General features: G+C 30.5%; 2 protein-coding genes and 2 pseudogenes across 2 annotated transcripts; 2 read left to right on the plus strand and 2 right to left on the minus strand.

The window, feature by feature from the left end:
* Window positions 1-14,988: 14,988 nt before the first annotated feature.
* On the minus strand, window positions 14,989-16,299 carry LOC126551123 (uncharacterized). Its single transcript, XM_050203896.1, has 3 exons — window positions 16,269-16,299; window positions 15,417-15,679; window positions 14,989-15,351 (listed from the first exon to the last, which is right to left on the minus strand). Exons 1-3 carry the CDS (start codon window positions 16,297-16,299, stop codon window positions 14,989-14,991), a joined length of 657 nt encoding a protein of 218 aa, XP_050059853.1.
* Window positions 16,300-18,016: 1,717 nt separating this feature from the next.
* On the plus strand, window positions 18,017-18,757 carry LOC126551124 (52 kDa repressor of the inhibitor of the protein kinase-like). The gene has a single exon (XM_050203897.1). It carries the CDS (start codon window positions 18,017-18,019, stop codon window positions 18,755-18,757), a length of 741 nt encoding a protein of 246 aa, XP_050059854.1.
* Window positions 18,758-19,001: 244 nt separating this feature from the next.
* On the plus strand, window positions 19,002-19,819 carry LOC126551125 (52 kDa repressor of the inhibitor of the protein kinase-like; annotated as a pseudogene).
* A 137-nt stretch (window positions 19,820-19,956) lies between these two features.
* Window positions 19,957-22,056, minus strand: LOC126551126 (zinc finger protein 862-like; annotated as a pseudogene).
* Between the last annotated feature and the right edge of the window lie 856 nt (window positions 22,057-22,912).

Below are 22,912 nucleotides of genomic sequence, written 5' to 3' on the forward strand. Positions count from 1 at the left end.
TTTATTTATTTTTAATTACAGTAAAATACAACGAAATGTAATATCAAAAAGATAACGTATGAACGTAATTGGAAGCGGACTTATTTAATTAAATCGGTTTAAAAAATGTTCAAAAACGTTTGTTTTAAAAAACGATTATGATTTTATAGACTTTAATCAATTTTTTGACTACGGTTTTGAAATGATTGTTTGTAAATTAAAAAAAATGACTCAACAAACTAGTATTAAATTTAACTTATATCTCGACTGTGTTTATGTACATGTGTTAACACAGTGTAGTAACCAGTGATGGTTGCTACACGCTTCTTTTACGACGAATGCACGTTCCGTCGTAGGTTGGAGAGTTGAGGTATATAAGTTAACAATAGATTAATAAGATAATTGATACGTTTATTAACTTGTTAAAACAATAAATGAAAAGGCTTTCGTTAGCGTAAACACAAGTACTTAACTACCGGAGAGCAAGTGACAACACTGACTAAGTCTAACTGACTCTTAACTAACTCTAATTAAATCTATGATGAAGACTCATATTTATATGGAACAAGCCGTGATGGAGAATCGGATGATCTACGTCTATGAAGTGGCGTGATGTGTTTAATCCAATCAGGAAACGGCATTAGTGGTCCGACTCGGTGGCGTGATATAGTTATAGGCCACTGGACTTTAGAACTACGTTTTTATACTAAAAACGTCGGTTTACTACATTCCTCCCCTATAAGACGATACTCCGTATCACATCGGGGTGGGGTACACGGAATACCTTGTCTTGATCTGAGGCGCGGATGGCAATGGAATAATGTCGTCCTTGATCTGGTCTTGTGTTCGATTAGTTGCTGGGACGTCTTCGTTTGGTTCTGTCTGGTATGTTTCTTCGACTTGTACTGGAGTTTGAAAATGCCATAATTCTACTTCTGGATCTGTTGCGATATTTCGTCTGGATCTCCTGTTACCGTTTATTGTGCACCATGGTTGTTTTTCTGTGCATCTTATTATAGTTAGAACAATACAGATAATTGTTATTGTAATAATTACATACAATAAATAGTCGTGTCTGCGTTTACTATTTCGTATTTGTTCTGTTTTGGCATCTTTGATCACCATTTCCTTAATTTCTGATGTTGACTTAGCGACTATATTTAAATCGAACATCTGGTTGGTTCGAATATGCTTATTTTCCAAAATATTAGTCGTTAACCTCGCATATCGATCTTCAGGTTCTTTAATTTGAGAATTTGGTACAAAATCAATTAGTTCGATATCTGTTTCGACTTTATGTGGAATCAATAGGTCGCGTGACGCATAGGCTTTACACGTTTCGTTTAAAGATAGTATACCTACTCCTTCTAGAAAATGATTTGTACTTCTCTTGTCTAGGTCGCATGTAATGAATATGGTTTCTCCTGGTGTAGCATAGATCCATTCGTTCTTGAACTTCAATTTTTGAAATAGTTTTGCTCGCAACTGCACTTGCATGATTTCGCAACTGTCTGGAACCTCTTTTGGCTCTTGTAGTAAAAGCACCTCGCATATAGGACGTCCGTTTCTAGGATGTAAAGGATAAATTTCAGGACATAAAAGGAAATCGCCGGCATGTTTACAAAGGCTTTGGTCAATTTCATCATAGACGGAATACATTTCTTTAGATTTACTTACAGCTAAATACTTATAATTAGGTTTTATATAAACACAATTATTATTATTACAATCTGGTAAAGGTATTAGCTGAAAAAGTGTCAATTCGTATTGATACACTAAAGGTATATTTAAAATAAAAACAATTTTGTCATTTGAATAATATATCGTTATGTCTGAGAGGGGTATCATTTCTTGTACATTACTTTCATTTAAATCTATGGGTAAGTCTGTACCACTTGGCATCCCTACCTTAATATTTAAAAGCTGTTTTAGTAACTCTTTGGGGGTTAATAAGCTTGGGTGTATTAATCCTACTTTGGCTGCTTGTATGACGTTGAATAATATATCGGTCTCGGTTTTATATATTTTTAATATTAGATTGATTTGAATAAAATGATACGCTAGAAAGCTTCTCATATTAGCTTCGGACGTCATATTTCGCAGTTCAACTAAATCTTTGTTGCTATTAATTAAAACATCTGGGCCCTCATCCCTGTCGAGTTTGATTACTTTAACTTGCTTTTCTAGAAAATTAGCTTCCGTACTATTACTATCGATTAATTTGTCAACAACAGTATTTGTTCTTTGAACACAGAATCGATCGCACAACCCAAATAGAATTTGATCTGCTTTCGCTATTGCTTTGTATGGGATCCCCTTTTTCGAAATTCGAGAATGATTTATAGATTCGAAAATTACTCTTTTCTTTTCCTCTGTTGTATAAACCAATAATTTACTTAGCTCGAAATTGGTTTCGCAATTTGTTTGAACAATTTTTTGTTCCTGAAAAAGAGCACACACACTATTGGTTGTCTCTATGAAATTGTTAATTAATTTTGTACGTTGGTGAAATGATGAGATATCATAGAAAGCCACAAGGTCCCATTTTGTCGTCATAAATTTTATTGGACCCTGGTTTTCAAAAAACAAACCGGAATATGATAAGATTCTCTCGTCAGCATATCTTTTGATGCCGTAAATGGAACAACAAGCAACCAATAATACAAACGTTATTCTGAAAATGGTGTACATTATAGATAAAATTAAATTGAATATTTTTCTTAATATGTATATAATTATAATAGTTTTTTTTTCCTCTTATAAATAACTTACGATATTAATTTGTTTTTTATTACATACGAGGAACAATTTATCAAACAAGCATTTAGTAATGGTCACGTCGGTACAAGGGTCATGCGCGTATGTTATCGCATGATTTTTGTTACATATTTGGTTATGCGTTTCCGTTAAATTAAGTAACCTTCCTCTTTTCTCGACGTGCCCTATTTCTTCGGAAACAATTACTTGTTTAGTTCTTATGTTTTTTAGTTGTAAATAAAAAAATTGATTATTCCTTTCATCATAACTAGTTATCTCTAACATAGGGTAATTTCCCAGACCTAAACGTTCCATTATTTCTTTATTTGTACTTCCATTCCAGAATACAATAATTGGTTTAGTTTGGTTCTTCTCTAAATATCTCTTAATGCATTTAACGTTAAGATTGCTGTTTCCCGTATTTATGCTTTCTCGCATTTGTCTTAAAACCGGAAATAGCAATTCTTCTTTATCTTTGAAAATTCTACAGATTTCTTTAATTGCCCTTAATACATCATTTCCCCCCATACCTTTGACTTGTCTACTTTTTGTAAGGAGTAGAGGTCTCCCCTCAGTTTTGATTGTCCTATAACGGTTCAGACTGTTAGACAAAGCGCCCGAAATTAGTACAATGTTTGTTCTGTCAAGCATTCCGAATTCAAAATCCATAATAACGAACTTGTTGTTTTTATTTGTACTATAACAAAACAACAGACATGTGACTTAGAATAATTATATTTCTAAAACAAAAACCCATTTACTAAATAATACTAATGATAATGATATGACTATGACTACTTATAACAAATAAAAAAACTTAGAGGATCCTACAGCTATATATATATAAATATGTTATGACACCTTAAGTGTTCATAAATCGGTCTCGAAATATTTTTTTGTATTATTAATGTGGATCCTGTAGTCTTTCCTCCCTTTCTTTATTGTTATATTCTCATTGTCGTGAATCATTATCACCTCGTATGGCCCTGACCAATTAAAACATAATGCGTTTTTCTTGTTCTGTTCTTTTAGTAACACTTTATCTCCTACGTGTAATTCTAATATGTTTGCGTTTTGGTCATAATATTGCTTATTGGAATTTTTCTTTTTAATTAGATTTTCCCTTGCTATCTTATGTGTTTCCTACATTATTCTTTTTAAATCTAACGCGTAATTATCATAATTATATTGTGGTTCAGTCGTTTGAAAAAAACGTGTCGGAATTATTGGTTTTTTCCCGAAAACTAACTCGTATGGAGTATAATTTGTTGAAGTATGCAAAGTGGTATTATAGCAAAACATAGCATAACTAATTAACGCGTTCCAATTATTATCTTTGTCTACAAAACTGCGTAAGTACGTTTTCAAAGTTAAATGTGATCGTTCCAAATTTGATTGGGGATGCCACGGAGTAGTTTTAGTTTTTTCGATTTTTAATAATTTACACATGTCTATAAACAAATTTGATAAGAAATTGGTACCACCAGCCCTATGCAACTCTCGTCTTATAACACGATAATAAATGTGCCGTTAATGTCCGGGACCCGGTCAGGTGGCGCGCTCTACTTGTCAAAGTTTGTGATTGATAAAAAAAAAAATAATGTGGAACCATATTACCTATATTATAATTTTAAATTTATATTTTATATTTTATAATACTATCGTCTATCATAATAAATGTCATTCTCATTTACATTATATACCAAATACTTTATACACCGTATAATGTATAAAGACTAAAGTATTTTGTAAGTATTAGTACGTGAAGAGAAAATAACAAGAACTAGATCGTTTCAAAGAATAAGTAATAATATAACAACAATTAATTGAGGAAATAAGTTTTTCAACAAAGCCAGTACCTAGGTAACTCAGAGAAGAAAATAATTAAATTAAATAAACACAACATTATTAAAAGAGTTCTATTTCTTTTAAAATTCATAGCATATTTTAATTTATTATTATATATAGTTTAAAAGTTCTAAGAAGTACAAAATTTGGATAATTTTTTTTTTTTAGCATTTTCTTTCACTTTTTCTTGATTGGATTGTCTTGTATATTGTCTTAAACGCATATTAATATAATATTTTATTGTAAACGATATTATATAGTCTTTATGTTCAATACATGGAAATGTGAAAGAACCATACTGAGTAATCAAACCTTCAATAATATCATCAATAACTGTATTGCTATTCACATGTTTCATAAATTCATCTTCAATAGCACTTATTAAGTTGTACAAATATGGGTTTGGGTGTTTTAACCATCCTCTGCTTTTAATATTTGTAAGATCAGCTTCTGGTTTAAAATTTGATACCACAGTAAATGCTGATTTACATTTTATGCAACTTGATCTCTTAGTTACTTGATGACTTAAGTAGCCTGCCACATAGTACTTCAAACAGTCAACAATAGGCGCAATGGAATAATCGTGTTCAACAATGTCAGAAAATTCCCATTCACCTTGATTTACAAAGTCATCAAGTTTTTTTTGTAGCTTTTCCAATGCTGAAGGTTCTGTACTGGTATAAATACTTTGTATATCTGATATTTTTATTAGATGACTACTAATATCTGTTTTTTCTACAGTACAATTTCCGTACTTGGGAGGTTTCAAGATGGCATATACTGTAAGCAATTTGTACACTTGCAAAAATGTAGGTGTGGAGGGATGGTCGTTTGCTCCAGAATCCATTCTCACGGTACCAAAAAATCGCTTAAAAATAAGGAAAAACAATGTAAATCTATTAATAATAGAAGTATATATAATCTTAAATCACTAAATTTTAATAATATTTACTTCAAGGGCGTCTTGGTTAATTTTCCCTGTGAGAATATAGTCAAAATCATATTTTTCCTTCATGTAATTTACCAGTTCTATACATGAACTTATGGTAACTCTCAAACCTTCTGCCGTGCTTTTGGTTAAAAATTCACTTTCGGTTATATTCCCAGATATGACATTTGATTCCCAGTTATCTAACCATTTTAAAGAACGTTGAAGTATCTAAGATATAAAGGTAATATATTTTTAAATTAAATCACAATATGTTAAGTTTGAATTTTAAATAATTATTACATATTACATTATAATATAGTTCACATTGATGCTCACAAACATGTATTATTGTTATTGCACTAAAACTATAAAACAAAAAACAAAAAACATTTAATGGGTTCATAATAAATTATTATACAAAGCACACAAAAAGCCAAGCAAAATACAATAAAAGCCCAACATTTATAATCAACCTCATAATTTTTTGATTTTAGATGGACTCCCTGACAAGGAACTTTAGCATTGAGGGCATCAAACATATCATTAAAAACAAGACAAAAATTGATTGTTGCATCACAATTTTGCATTTCTGGAATTTTATGTTTCCTATAAAATGATAAACCATCAGCTACTGATTTGCCAAGAATCTAAAATATAATTTTATTATAAATATTGGATGATAACTTTAAAGAAAAATTGTGAAGGTAATTTTCTAACTTGTGTAGCTAAGCGAACTCTCATTTTTAAACAAGAATTATTTAAACTGATATGATTAGCTGTAATCTTCGGACAAACCCTTAATTGACTGCTACAATTTTTTTGTCTTGTTCATGTAAAGTCACAAAATGCTCCCACTTAACATAATTTTCATTTGGATTAATCTGAAAAATTTTTATATTTATTACACAAAATGAATTATTAACACTACTAAAATATAAATTATTTTGGTATAGGTACTTTCAGCTTTTTGTTGTTGTATAATCTATTTCTCACACATTTGATTAAATGTGGAGTGTCTGAAAAAGCAAAGAACTTTCTGTTTTCATCTACAAAGTGTTCTGTATAAAAAGTAGAAGAGTTTAATTTTCCACTAATACCAAGTTCTGTCCATACACGTCTGTTTGTTTGAGCTCCATCCGATACAAAACCATGGACGTAAGCACCTGACTTTTCTAACAATAATACGGCTTTAATTATTAATTTTACAAGTGTTAATCCATTTACAGGTCCTCTCGATGCAAATACTCCAATTGGTTGTGTATACGAATCAGCAAGAGGTTGGAACATGAAGACTAATCCATGTGTAGCTTTGGAATTGATATCTACTGCTGTTGGAAGATTATCCAATTCTTCACTGTCTTTGCCAAAATCGATTAAACCTGTATAACTCAATGTCTTAGAATTGACAGAAATGCTTTCCCTCAATGATATTTCATCAAAGATGAGAAGTCCATGTTTTTGAAAATTATTTTTAGCAGACAAATGTTTCTTAAACAATTCAAAAAAACATTTATCAAATCCACACGTTGTGGGAATTTGTGCTAAATATTTTCTTATTGTCCTGACACAAGGTAATGGTAACAATTGATTATTTTTTAAAAATGCATAACCTGCTGGTGATCGTATATGCAATAACATACACAGCATGATCCAATCTTCGGTGTAGCGATTTCCTTTTGGATTTTTTCTATTAGATGATGCAAACATTTCTTTAATTATTAAAATTTGGTTTTGTGGAATTTTGGACTCAACATTTTTTATTAAAACAGAACCATCTAAATTTTCAAATTCTTTTGGTAATTTTGTATTTGCAATTTTAATTTTTGAAGCTGGGTTTTGTTCTTTGTTTTATTTGTCTAATATTCTTTATTTTTCCTTAAAAGTTTTAATTTACTATGTTTATTAGGTGTTGTCTTAATACATATTCGTTTACATTTTCTTGTATTTGTTTCCCTTTTTTTTCTTTTCTTAATAGAATCTAATATAGAAAAACAGAACTTACATTTTGTTGTTTGTGTAGGAGTATTCAAAGAATTATCATGGAAACTTGATGGTAAACTAATTAGTAAGCATTTTGAATGATGAAACTTTTCATCATTATCAAAATGCCAAGTTGTATTAGGTTTATACTTCAACAATTCTGAAGGAATAAAAGTACCAGTACAAATAGTAGCTTTGGAAAATTTTAAAATAATATCTTCTACTTCATGAAGATCTAAAATTATATTTGATGTGAATTCAAGTTTCTCAATGTTAACTTGGATACTGTTGAATAAAAACAGTTTAACTGTGGCCTGCTCATCAATAATAACTGCCTTTTCAAAGTATGGTGTTAAATCGTCTTTTAATAAAATTTTACAAAATATTACACTTTTTTTGTTTGCAGGAGTAATTCTTTGCCAATTTGGAGGAAAATTAATAGATTTAGAATCAAAATAAATTTGTTTATAAATTGTATTTACATCATCAATATTTTCAACTGGTGAAAATAGTTCTTGGCAATTTTTTTTTGCTTAATGCACAAATATTCTTGTAGCTACTCTTTTGTTAGTGTACTGTTTCTAAAATAATGTCAATTATTAAAAAAAAATTAATACCATGTTTATTATTATATTTAAGTTTGTGTTAAATGTTAATAATTCAATGTTGTTATAAAATACTAAATAAAGCAATCAAAAATAAAATTTTACAGGCAATTTTAATTGTTTTTTTTTTTATCTTAAATAATGTATTTATTATTATTTTATAATACTGTTTTTCTATAATTTATTTCTGATTAAATTATTTATGTAGGTACCTACTTAATAGTATAATCAAAATTTGTTTTTTCTTTAATATAGGTACCTTCTTAAATAATTTAATATACTTATACAAGTTAAGTATTATTTTTAAAAAGTATCCTCATGTAGTTATGTGTATTTAGAATATTTTTGCAACAGTTTTATTAATATTTACCAGTTCAAAACTATCAGATTTTAATTCTAGATAATCAGGGGAATTTTGTATAAGAGGCAAAGCCATAATTTCATCAACACTATCATCGATACTAGTAGGTCTCTGGACTAGTAGAGGAGTAGCTCCTTCCTTTAAAATTGTCTGCAAGAAGAAATATCTTTTAATTTATGACATGATTTTTTTTAATCATTGTCATAAATACTTACTCTAGAACTTAATTTACTATCTTGCAAGTTACTAATAACATGAGTTTTTAAAACCTCTTGGGGAAAATGGGATTGGCATACTCTGTCACCAATAAATAATTTTTTGTTTGTTTTTGATGTCCAATTTTCAATGCGATTTTTAGTGACACGAAATGTAGGTACATTTAAAGTAGAACAATCGCAAAATGAACATCGTTTTGGCATTGTTACAACTTATAAGTTTATGATCACAGTAAAAAAAATAATTATGTATGAAGGTATAAAATAATGGATGGCTCGATTAATTGTCTAGAAACTTGATTAATGTACTCACTACTCAAGCCTCAATAGTATATATTGCACTTATTGCAGAGACAGATATATCTCAGAATTTTCTCCCCCCTTGACCCACCTTTTTTTAACTATTTAACTAATTTTATATGGTTATAGTGGTGCTTTTTTTCTATTTAACACTCTATGTCTCTATCATTAGGTAATACAATTTGGAGCCGTTTTGGCATCGACAATTTTAATTTTATCTCCTAAATAAACTATCAAGTTTCACAAATAGAGCGCGCCACTCGACGGGGTCCTGGACACTAAAGGCACATTATTAGTTCACGAGTCACCAGACCTAATAGTCTAAGGCCGTGGGTACCACAATCTGTTAGGATAGTAACTGGTATACCATAGATACATATAAAACATTCTACAAATGCTTGTGCTACTGTCGTTGCGTCTGTGGAGACTAACGCTATGGCTACGCCATAACGCGACAATTCATCTTGTATAGTTAAAATATACGAGTTACCTGAACTTGTTACGGGTAATGGTCCTACTATGTCTAAACATATTTTATGAAACGTAGTAGTTACGATAGAAGTAATTAACATAGGTTGTTTTGTTTTTTTACCCGATTAGTTTCCCTGACAAATAATGCATTTTTTAATGTATTTTTTTACATCTTGTTTTAAATTTCTCCATTGATATTTCATTTTTAATCTTTTTATTGTACGGAAAGTACCTTGGTGCCCCCCTACTAATGTGTCATGATACTCTTTAATTATTTGATTTTTTTCGTCTTCCGTAAAACATTGTTCTTTATATATCGTTACTTCTATATCAGTGTTTTTAAAAATAAAACGAAACATTGCGCTTATGCGCTCGAAACAGGTCAATGTCGTTAACCCTTCTAATCTAATGATTGAAAATTGTTTAATTTGTTCACCGACACAGAATACTTTAATTTCGGCTATCGCGTTATTATATTGTTCTGCGTTCATCTCTGTATAATAATTATTTTTTAAATTGTAAAATATTATTAATTTGTCTAATTGCTTAACAACAAAAAAATTACTTTCATTAAACGTTATTTTACCTAGCAAATTGTTACTACTAATAATCTCTCTTATCGCCGGATGCGTTATTATTTTATCTCTTGTTATAGGTAAAATTACGTTTTCGTCGGGTTTTGCGTGTTTAATACTGCCTTCTATTTCTTTTATTTTAGAATTAAATATCGGTTTATTTTCCGCCTTTTTAAATTCATCGAAATCGTTAATTGGCTCATTATTTGTAACTACGTGTATACGTGATAAACAGTCCGCGTTTGCATGCTGTGGTCCCGCTCTATAGACAATTTCGTAATCGTACTCTTCGAGTTGTAAACGCCAGCGCATTAATTGCGATGAAACATCTTTTATATTAAATAAATATGTCAATGGTCGATGGTCAGTTATTATTTTAAATTTTTTTCCGTATAGGTACGGCCTAAAATATTTAACTGCCCACACTATTGCTAACAATTCCTTTTGAATTACACTGTAATTTGTTTCGGCCTTATTTAACGTTCTACTTGCATAAGCTACTGGTTGATCTTTTGGTACCTCCCCTTGTGAAAGGACGGCCCCAATAGCATATTGACTTGCATCCGTCATTAAGTTAAAATTCCCGTTCTCCCAGTTAGGGAATACTAACAAAGGTGGGTTCATTACTGCTTTTTTTAATTCTTGGAAAGCGTCTTCGCACATGTCAGTCCATACGAATGGTGTGTTCTTTTTAAATAAGTTCGTTAGAGGTTTAGCAATTTTGGTGAAATTGTCAACGAATCGGCGGTAATAATTAAGTAAACCTAAGAAGGATTTAACGTTCTTCTCAGTTAAAGGTCTCGGATAATCTTTAATACAACTTAATTTATTCGGATCTGGTGTTACCCCGTTTTCGCTAATCAAATGCCCCAAATATACCATCTCTACGTAAGAATGCACATTTCGCTGGCTGTAACTTAAGTTTATGCGATCTCAGACGTGTGAATACTTGTTCTAATTTATTTTGGTGGTCACGAAAACTTGACCCATGGACGACGATGTCATCTAGATACGCCGTAGGTACATAACTCCTCTAAACCCATTAAAATTGCTTTCATGGCCCGTGTAAACGTTGCAGGCGCAGAACTAAGTCCAAATAGCAATCTCAAAAATTCGTAATGACCTGATTTTGTAGAAAAAGCTGTTTTATGCGTGTCCCCCTTATCTACCATTATTTGATGATAACCGCTCGCAAGGTCTAAAGTCGAAAAGTATTTTGATGAACCTAATGATTCCAATATTTCTAGAATATTTGGTAACCCATACGCTTCGTTTTCAGTGACCTCGTTAAGTTTCCGAAAATCTACGCATACTCGCATTTTTTGTTTCCTTTCTGCATCTTTTTTCTTTTTAACTACTACCAAAGGAAAATTAAACAGTGATACCGAGTCACGTATAATATTGGCTTCCTTCATTTATTTTATTTGTTTCTCTATTTCATCTTGATATGCATGTGGTAACCTATATGAACGTATATTTATCGGTTTAACGCACCTAGGAGTGTTAATTTTATGTGTAACTATATCAGTAGCACCTAATTGATCACCTTCAAAGAAAAATAAATCAGAAAAACGGCTACAAAGGTCTATTATACTATCACGTTCCTCGTTGTTAAGGGGTTCTGTTTTAATAGTTTCCTTAATTTTTCTAATTTTACTATCCGCGTATTTTTCTTCGCTAGCAATAAAAACACAATCATTAAAAGGTTCCCACTTTAGATTACTCGTGGTTAATTGATCGATAATAAATGGTTGCTCCGATATATTCACTATATTACTTATAATTTTATCGCCTTTTACTGGACTGATACTATTAGCTATAATTACGTTCTCGTTAATCTCGTATTTTTTTATCGTAATAAATTCGTGTTTAATTTGTTCGTCCGCTCTAATTTGTAAAACGCAGTTACTTCGCGGTGGAATAATTAACTCGTTATTATCGATTTCTTTTTTTTCTGGTTTTATTAATATTTCCTTATCCCAATCTAAGACAATTTTGTTTAATTTCAAAAATGTTATGCCTATTATACCTGCTTCAGGTATTGGAAAATCATGGTATACAATATCGAATTTAACTGTAAAACGTTGTTTGTTAATGTAAATTGGAATTACCACAGATCCTACTGTTTCTACTGGACTTGCATTAATGCCCTTAATCTTTTTTTTATCTTTTTCATTCACGATTATGTGTCCTTTTAAACTTGAAATTTTTATAATGTTCATTTCCGAACCACTATCAATTAAAAATTTAATTTCGTTTTTAACAAATTTATCCGAAAAACACGTAATATGTTCCTGTGTTATTGGTGTTATAATACGAACGTTACTTTCCGATTGTATTTCACTTTAGTTTAGATAATAAAAACGTTGTTTTCCCATTATATATGAATAATGTGGAAAGTAAAAACCATTTCGATCTACTTTTAATTAATAATAATGGTATAACGTCACATTATTGTTTTATTAATGATTTTTGTAGACTTATTCGTAATCAAAAGACGAAACATAAATCTAAATTAATTATATGTAAAAGATGTTTACAGTTTTTAGTTTTTAGTAATATTCCTTGTAAATTCAAACTATGGGGTATTAATGGGTTAAAAAAACATAAAAATGTTGTGGAAAACATAACTTGGAAGACCTGTAATGTTTGATAACGGTGATGACGATACTATTTATTTTAAAAATTTTAAAAGATCTCAACGAATACCTATAGTAATTTATTCTGATTTTGAATGTTATTTAAAACCTATAATAAACAACCAAGACATTAAAACTAAGACATTGATAACTCATAAACATAAACCTATGAGTTATGCATTTACGTAAAAATAGATTATGACTATACCTAAATATTTAATAAAAAAATATAAAATTCCAACAAAACTTCATGTTTATAGAAACCGTAATGCAGCAAAACATTTCATAAAGACAATGATAGATATAGGTTCAAAAGTGTGTATCTTTATAAGATAAATATACCCATGGACCAATTAACTGTTGATGAAGAGCATAAATTTCAAAATGCTTGATTATGTGAATGCTGCTTCAAATCATTTAAAAACTATAATTTATTTAAAGTAAGAGATCATATCATTTTACAGGACGTTTTAGATCAGCTGTTTGTTTAAATTGTAATTTTGAATTAACTAATGTTTCATTTATTCCAATATACTTTCATAACTTAGTCTATGACAGTCATTTCATTGTTCGTGAACTTGGTTGTAATGAAAATGATATTCATGTATTACCTAATTCATCAGAAAAATATATATCATTTAGTAAAACTATTCAAGATAAATTCAATATAAAATTTATTGACACATTTCGTTTTATGTCAGAGTCTCTTAGTTCACTAGCTGATAATTTATCTGAAGACAAAACTAGATTTAGAGAAACATTAAAAATATTTTCTTTGTCGACATTAAATTTAGTTACACGAAAAGGTGTGTTCCTTATGAATATATTGACCATCCTAATAATTAAATGAAACTTGTTTACCACCAAAACAGTTTTTATAGTTCATTAAAAGATGAAGATATTAGTGATAAAGATTATGCGCATGCTCATAAGGTTTGGAAAAATTTAATATAAAAATATTAGGATAATATAGTGACTTATATAGCAACAGATGTATGTTTACTTTATGATGTTTTTGAAAATTTTAGAGATCTTGTTTACAAACACTTAAACTCGATGCTTCACATTTTATGACCGCTCCAGGATGCATTCGATTGTATGTTAAAACATACTATGTTAAATTAGAACGGCTTAAACAGTATGATATTCAAATTTTTCTGGAGAACGGATTACGTGGTTGAATTTGTCATTCAGTTAAAAGACATGTAAAATCTAACATTCCTAATATTCAAAATATTAATTATGATTCAAACAAACCTGTAACGTGGTTAGCTTACTTGGACTGTGTAAATCTATGGAAAATCAATGCTATCTGCTTTACCTCATAAAAATTTTGAATGGTTTAACGATTTGACAATAGATATAACACAAATTGAAGATGATGCTGAATATGGTTATATTTTAGAAGTAGATGTTATTTATCCAAAACAATTACATGACAATCATAATGATTTTGATTTCCATTTTTACCTGAGAATAAATGCCCTCCCAATTCAAAAGTAAAAAAAACTATTAACAACATTAGAATTGAAATTTAATTATGTAGTTCACTATAGAAATTTGAAACAGGCCATCGTTAATGGATTAAAAGTGAAAAAAGTTCATAGGATTCTGCGTTTTTCTTAATCTCGTTGGATGGCACCATATATAAATTTATGTACAAATATGAGGGTTAAGTCAAGGAATGAGTTTGAGCGACAATTCTGGAAACTGTTAGTGAATAGTGTCTATGGAAAATGTATGGAAAATGTAAGAAGACGTATGTCAATGTTTCTAGTATCTAACAAAAAAAAAGCACATCGATTAATGTCGAAAACAACATTTAAAGATCGAACTATGTACACAAAAAATTTAATGGCCATTCATATGAATAAGGAAAAAATTAAATTTGATAAGCCTATTTATGTAGGATTTGCAATATTGGATATTTCAAAGTCAATAATGTATGATTTTCATTGTAAAATACGTATAGAAATAAAATTAACATTGTGTATTCAGATACTGATTCGTTAGTTTACGAAATAAGAACTTCTAACTTTTTGATGACATAAAACGAAAATTATTTTCTTACTTTGATACTTCAAATTATCCGAAAAATCACTATTGTTCTAGTGATCGTAGAAAAAATCAACCAGGTTATTTTAAAGACGAATTAAAATCTGAAATCTTATTAGAATTTATTACTTTACGTCCTAAACTCCATAGGTGCAACTAGAACTTATATTTTGGGGGGGGGGGGCTAGAAGGATCAAGACAACACACCCCCATATCTATTATAGTTCACATTAATAATACATATATACAAATTCAACTCTATAATTTAAATTTTATTTTAACATAAATTTTCTATCTTTAGTACAATACACTTCTAAAATATCTTCATTATTTAATAAGTCAACAACATCCCTCTCGATGTTGAGAACTGCCAAATTTGTAAAACGGTCTTGTAGCATACTGGTTCGTAACCAATTTTTAATACGCCTCATAGAAGAAAACGATCGTTCGCAAGTCGCTGAACTTATGGGAATACTTATTGCTACTTGTAACAACTTATAAAGATTAGGGTAAACATGTTTTTCGATCACTTTGCTTATATTATTTATATCAAAATCAGGTTTAATAGTATCCATGCAGTTTCTTGCTACAGTCATTTCTGATTTTAAAGCATGAATATCTACCACTAAAACATTCTAAAACAATTAAATATTACAATAAGTGTATTTAGAAAAAAAAATGTAATATTAGGTTAATATACCTTGTAATGATTTATAAAATATAAACTAGCAAGAAAATCCATTTTAATAAAACTTTCAACTGAGCTTGCCATGAGTAAACTCTCTTTGGAGAATCTATACTTAAGGTTTCTTATAACAGAATCAATAACAGACATGTAGGCTACTCTTCGCCAGTATACTTCAACTGTAGTATTTGAATCTACTACTTCATTTTCTGTTTCAGTAGTTGTAAACATTACATAATCTTGTAAATTTTGAGTTTCCCTTCTCTGGCGTTTGGATCCTTTATTAATAATTTAAACAAAAATATAAATTAAATTACTTTTAAAATAAATACATAACTTAGCATATAATATTAAAATATAAATTACCATAGTTGGCATTTGTAAGTAATATATTTTCATCAGCAAATTTAACTATTTTTGTCCAAACATTATGAAACTCCTCATCTGTTCTTGATGTTTCAAATGTTTTTATAGTGGACTCAATAATAATTTTAGATTTACCAAGTGTTGCTGTTTTACTTTGTAAACTATTACTCAATATGTAACAGGGGCGTATTTATGGGGGGGGGGGCTGAATAGGCTACAGCCCCCCCCCCCGAAATTTTAAGAAAATCTAAAAAATCTTTTCATGGTCTATGAAAGTCAATGCAAAATTATTAAATTCCATTTTATAGATTTAAAATTCGTATTATTTTGTTAGCCTATCTTATCATTCATGGACAAAACTACCACGGGAGATGATACTGGAAATCATAGATACTAATAAGCACGGTTTAAGATATCTTAAACCGTGGTTGGCACTGAAAGCGCTAGTATGCAGTGAGTAAAAACATTTATTTGATAAGAAACTTTTCCGCCGTAATGTACCGTGGTATTGTATGAATCGTCGCTCAACCATTCTATCTTAAACCGTGCTAATAAGTAATTATAAACCTTTCGATAACGATCGCCAATCACTATAGAGCTACACAATATATATTATGTACATAAATATATTATTTTGATAATTTTCATGGGCACAGTCGCGCAGATACAGTATATATATATCTGTGTGATATAAACAACTGTTATCCTGTTATCAGTTTTGTTTGCGAGTTTTAAATTTCCAATCAGTAACCGGTAACCGTACAAATAATTTTATCAATAATTAATATATTATTATTTAGCGTACTTGTGTCTTGTAGTTTTCTTACTCTATGGTTTACCACAATAATTTAGCCTGTGTGTTTGTTAATGATGTTGTTTGTTTGCTGTTTATATTTATACTGAACTACTGGAGACTGTACTGAACTGAGTTTGTACTATTATAATTTAAAAAAATGGACAAATTTATCATCCGAAAAGCGAAGGTAAGTCAATAAAATACACTCTATACCTAATATTATATATTCAATTTACAAAATTAGTTAGTATATTCACCAACTTAAACCAACTTATTTTACAATATAGGATAAAATGCAACTCGGAGCCACTTCCGATCCTGATGATCCGGCTACAGTTGAAATGAGTCCTTACCTCCGGCTAAAAAAGTAAAATTGGTTATATGTTATAAGAAGTTTTAATTTTAATTTTACTCTATATATTATTATTAATCCCATATTTTATAGTATACTATAGGTATGTACTATAAGTATGTACTTTATACTATAAGTATGTGTACTAATTGATTATAATTGATTTTGTTTACACATATTTAGGCTAACTAGCTATTACTGGGCATGCTTAATATGTTTCTCTTGCTTTTTTTATAATAATATATTTTTCTTATATTTTATGCTATTATCTACTTAGTAGATTCTACTATATATTATATACTTTAATGTATAATTGCTTAATAATTTAAATAAAATGCAATTATTTTTTCTTTTGCTTAATATTTGCTTTAACTAAATAGTTGGTTACGGATGATAGTATTGAAAAAATTCAAATTGTTCCAATTCTTCAAGCATGTTAACTGCGTCAAAGCCAAATGGTACTAGTAAAAATGTTGAATGTAGATAGTTATAGTCTTTAATTTAATTCATAAGTTATAATTTATTACAGCAAAAAAGAGTTGTCCAGCTCAATCTTCTAGTCACTCAAAATATGATATTGGTTTGTATATCAATTCCTCAAAAAAAAAATAACTGATGAAGATAAAATTGAAATTTTAAGTCATATTTGGACTCCAGATGCTAAATATAATTTCCCAACTGTAGATCATGGTAAATTTAAACGGACATTTCAATTGAAATGGCTTGACTTATTCAAACAATAAAAATGGTTCTTTCTGTAAGTTTTGTGTGTTATTTTTGAACTCGCATCATGTTGGCAAGGGATTGAATACTGCTGTAGGTACACTAGTTGTAAGACCACACACAAACTTAAAAAATGCTCTTGATACATTTCGAAATCATGAAAAAACCAATTATCATCAGTATGCTTTTCAAATTGCTGAAAATATAATGTCAATTTTGAATAAAAAGAAAGATAGTATTATAATACAGCTTGATACAAAACGAGTAAAGGACATATCAGTTAACCGAGCAAAATTGAAACCAATTATTCAGACTATCAGGTTTTGTGGAAGACAGCAAATAGCTTTACGAGGACATGAGGATTGGGGACGTATAACGATGGATGAACCGGACAAAAATGATGGTAATTTTCGTAGTCTTTTACGGTACCGTGCCAAAAGTGGTGATGTTATTTTAAAAGAACATCTTGAGACTACCAGTTCCCGAGAATTATATACCAGTCCTATAATACAAAATGAGATAATTACAATATTTGGAGAACTTATTCAATCTCACTTAGTAAATGAAATTTCTAAAGTAAAATTTTTTACAGTTCTTGCAGATGAAACTACAGACATAACTCAGGTAGAACAGTTTTCTTTATGTATAAGATATTTTGATGAAACTCTAATGCAAATCAGGGAAGATTTTCTTACGTTTGTCCCAGTTGATGATGTTACTGGTTTAGGGCTAGCCAATACATTACAAAATACATTAGAAAAACTTGGCTTTGATCTAAATAAATTACGTGGGCAAGGATATGATGGTGCTGCGGCAATGAGGGGTAGCTTTCGTGGAGTTCAAGCTATTATCAAAGAAAAATACCCAAAAGCATTGTATACGCATTGCGTTTCTCATTCGTTGAATCTTTGTTTATCAGACGCAGCAAAAATACAAGATATTAGAAATAATTTTGGGGTGATATCTGATTGTTGCTCATTTTTTAATTGTTCTGCTAAGCGAACTACTATTCTTAAAAACAAAATTTTGGAAATAAAACCAAATGTTCAAGCTACAAAATTAAAATCACTGTGTGAAACAAGATGGGTTTTACGTCATGAATCGGTTTTTGCTTTTTAAAGAATTTTTGGAGCTCATTGTTGCTGCATTGGAACAATTACAAACTGAGGGAACACATGGCACTGATTTAACTAGAACTAACGGTATGTTAAACTGCATATGTAATTTTAATTTTATTGTAGCAGTTAATATTTCAAGTATGTTAGGATATATACATATAATTTGTCACAATACTTACAAAAGTCAATTTAGATCTAGCTACAGCTCTTAAACAAATAGAAACCATAACATTAAAATTTCAAAAATGAGAGAAAATTGTTCAGCTGTATTTGGTGATATTTACAAAGAAGCAAAAGCTATTGCAACATTATTAAATGTCGAGGAAAAAAAACCACGAATATGTGTTAATCAAAGAAACCGATCAAATATTCCACATAGTTCCACTGAAGAATACTATATGAGAACAATTTTTATCCCACACTTAGATGATTTAATTTCATCTTTAAATGATCGTTTTATGACTCAAAAAGAAACTATTATTTCGTTACAGTATATTTTACCCTCTCTTTGTATTAGTAAATCATTTTTATTTATTCGTGAAGCAGTTGATTTTTACATGGATGATTTGCCAGGTTTTCAAGATACAGTTGAGGCTGAGTATGATTTATGGATATCTAAATGGACCTTAGTAGAACCATCATCAAGACCTTCCACCTCCACAGACGCTTTTAATTTCTTGTGATAAAAACTCTATATCCTAATCTCCCAACTGCTGAAAATACTTGCCATACTTCCCGTGTCAACTGCATCAGCTGAACGCAGTTTTTCAACACTGCGAAGGTTAAAAACATATTTGAGAAACTCAACTTCAGAGAATCGTCTTGTTGGTTTAGCATTACTAAATATTCATAGAGATATTTGTAAAAAACGGACGATATGGTTTTAGACAATTTTGCCAACAGTGGACGAGCTAGACGTTTAAAACTTATTATATAGTACCCACCTAATACCTACATTGTATACATTGTGTTTTAAATCATTAAATATAATTTTTTTGTTTTACTGTATTACTATGTTTATAAATGTTAATCAGCCCCTCCCGAAATAAAATTCTGGATACGCGCCTGATATGTTAGTTATATTCAATACATCTTTAAGAATAATAAGAAAAATAATGAATTCACATTTTTGTATAGAATTTAATATGCCTGAAAAATTAAAATTATTTTTTAATTATTAAATTGAATATTTATTAGTTATTACTTTATAAGTTTATTACCAATAGCTTGAGCAATATCTCTATCGGATTGTTCATTAATTTCATTTTCAAGATATTCAACAATAGCATTAAAATTGTTTAACATAGCCTCACAATTTTTGTACCTACAAACCCATCTAGTATCACATACCCTCAACATACTGCCTTTTTTTAAACCTAATTTAGATTGTAAATCACACAACTTTGAATTCTTTAAAGGTCTCGAAAAATGGACATATACAGCTTCAAGTACATTAAATAGTGTACGAGCTCCCTAAAAAACATGTGAGAGTACGGGATTTTTACGGTCCCAATAAACCACCCATGAGTAAAGGGGAACACTTTACTCACGACCTGTGAGCCGCACCGCGTGATGACCCAAGGGCCAAGTCGGTGGAACTCACAGGCTTTGATACACGCAGTGACGAATGAACGCCAAAGATTTATTTAAAGGGGAAACAAAAATATAACATTAATAAATAATAAGAATACCGAATATTAGGGTGATCACGTGGGTATAATTTACATGCTTAACATATTTGAATTAATAAGTTAATGTGGCTCTCGCACACAGAATTACAATAGTTTGATAATAAAAGGGAGCATACAGTTTTAGTATAATTACGGGAGGCACCTGGCAAACATTAGGAATAATATAATATGAGGAAACAGCGAATCTTCGGATCGGCCCGCGAGGTTCGACGGACTGTGAAGATGATATTTTATTATGTTACCTCGCCGACCGTTGGGTTACCGTCCGGCATATCGCTAAGGACGGTAAATACGGGAGAGAAAAAGAAAAAAAACATGCCTATTAAATAATATGCATTTTAGAGAACAATATAATAAGGGTTTTGGGGGGAACATGGTCTTTCGGAGAGATATATTACGCGTTTGACGTGACCTCCACGCTGATGACTGGAGTTGTTGATGTGGTTGACCGACGGCTGTTGTAGGCTGGTCGGGTGACCGTCGACACACATACACGTGATCGACATGGCTTACCGGCGTCAATCACTGGTAGGACGGCGGCTTCACCCACATCTGGCCCGCGTTGGTGTCTAGCCCCTCATGGCGGACGTTACAGCGTTGATGTAAATGAAAAATAATAAAAATAAACAAGACTTTGTTTATTCGGTCGGACGTTCGACCACGAGGTTGAGCGAGCCAAAAAAAACAACGGTAAACGGCTGAGACGTGGTGTCTGGTTCAGTCAGAAAAATTAAGTGAAGACGGCTGGCCAACGGCGTCCGGTCGCTGGTCGGTGTTGTCCAATTGATGTCGTAGTGGGGGAGGTCAGGGTAGGTATATTACGGGACTTTACTATAATATGGATAATTTCGCTAATTGCACTGCGACGAGCGCACCGACGGACGCGACAGAGGCGCTGACGGCAGACGATGGCGGCATGCTGTGGTGACGACGGTGAACACTGCTGCAGGCGGGGAGGTCGGGGATCGTTTATTACATAACATAGTGGTAATCGCGGGCGCGCTATAATTACTGGGATGGTCACGGACCGACAGGTGTACTGATATTGTATTATAGGTACTAGGTATCCCCAGTGGTTTGTTATAATAATAAGGCCTAAAATTCTGTGACGTTACAAACAATGACAATGTATGTAGTTTAAAGTAAATATTTTATATTTATAAATTTAACTAGTATAAGCTAAAGGCTTACTTTAATATTTTTGCACATATCAACAACAACTAAGTTAAGTCGGTGTGCCATGCAGTGGGTGTAAATTGCACAAGGATAAAGGTCTTTAATTTTTGATTGGACTCCATGAAGATGACCTGACATGACACTGCACCATCATATGACTGGGCAATAATCTTGACAATATTCATGTCAACTTTATGTTTTTCAAAAAAATTAAATATGGCTGAAAACTATGTGTAGCATCTTGCCCACTCGATACATTAACAAATCCCAAAAATCGTTCATACACTTGATAGTTAACTGAATATCTCACACAAATTGAAAGCTGTTCTTCTTTAAAACATATATTTAATATATTAATTAATTATACAAAATATTCAACAAGAACCTATTACCTAGAGTTATAGTAATTATTAGACCTTGCTTCATCACACATGATTGCAAAAAAACCTGTTTCCACTATCTGTTTAAATATTTCTTATTTACTAAATTTGCACAAATTTCATTATATCTTCCTGAATTTTCCAACTAGTTAGGTTGATTTTCATTAAAACTTGGAAGGTGCTTGGCAATAATTCACACATTTCTTTAAAATTTCCTAAAGAAGTAGGTTACAAAAATAAATTGAGTTTTTAAATAAATTTTAATTTAAATAATAATATTTACAGGTACCTAGGTAATTTAATTTAATTTATAAGTATTCAAATGTATACCTTTATTTATCGATTTAGATGTTTCATCGTGACCTCTAAATGCAATGCCTTGTTTGCTCAAGTATAAAACTATATCTATTAACTGAGATATATTATTTTCTATTTTTTTCTATTAAAACTTTTTAGCTGTACACATTTTTGATAAAACAGACCCTGAATTCTTACTGGATGTATATTCAGACAATCTTGAGGTACATAGTACATGTATTTAGTACTAGTATGAGACATAAGTTTCGAAAGATAACTGTAAATTGTTTTAATAAAAAAATAAAAAAAAATTTAATAGATAATAACAAAGTATAATAGGTATAAGAATAGTAATTAGAAGAACTTGCTTTTTTCCAATTATTAAACCCGTTTGATAATGTATCTTCAGTATAACAAAATTGTTAGCAAACATGCGGAAGCATAACAAAATACAGCATTTTTTGATGCTATACTCTAACCACTCAAACTTAGCATAATAAGCAGATGAAAATGCTCGATTTTGTGAACCAAATTTTGATTTTGGATATTCCTAAGCGAAGCAAAAGCCATAATAAACCACATTAAAATTCAATATACCTACCTATGAAATAT

The sequence above is a fragment of the Aphis gossypii genome, chromosome 3 (assembly GCF_020184175.1).
Source record: "Aphis gossypii isolate Hap1 chromosome 3, ASM2018417v2, whole genome shotgun sequence".
NCBI classification, from domain to species: domain Eukaryota; kingdom Metazoa; phylum Arthropoda; class Insecta; order Hemiptera; family Aphididae; genus Aphis; species Aphis gossypii.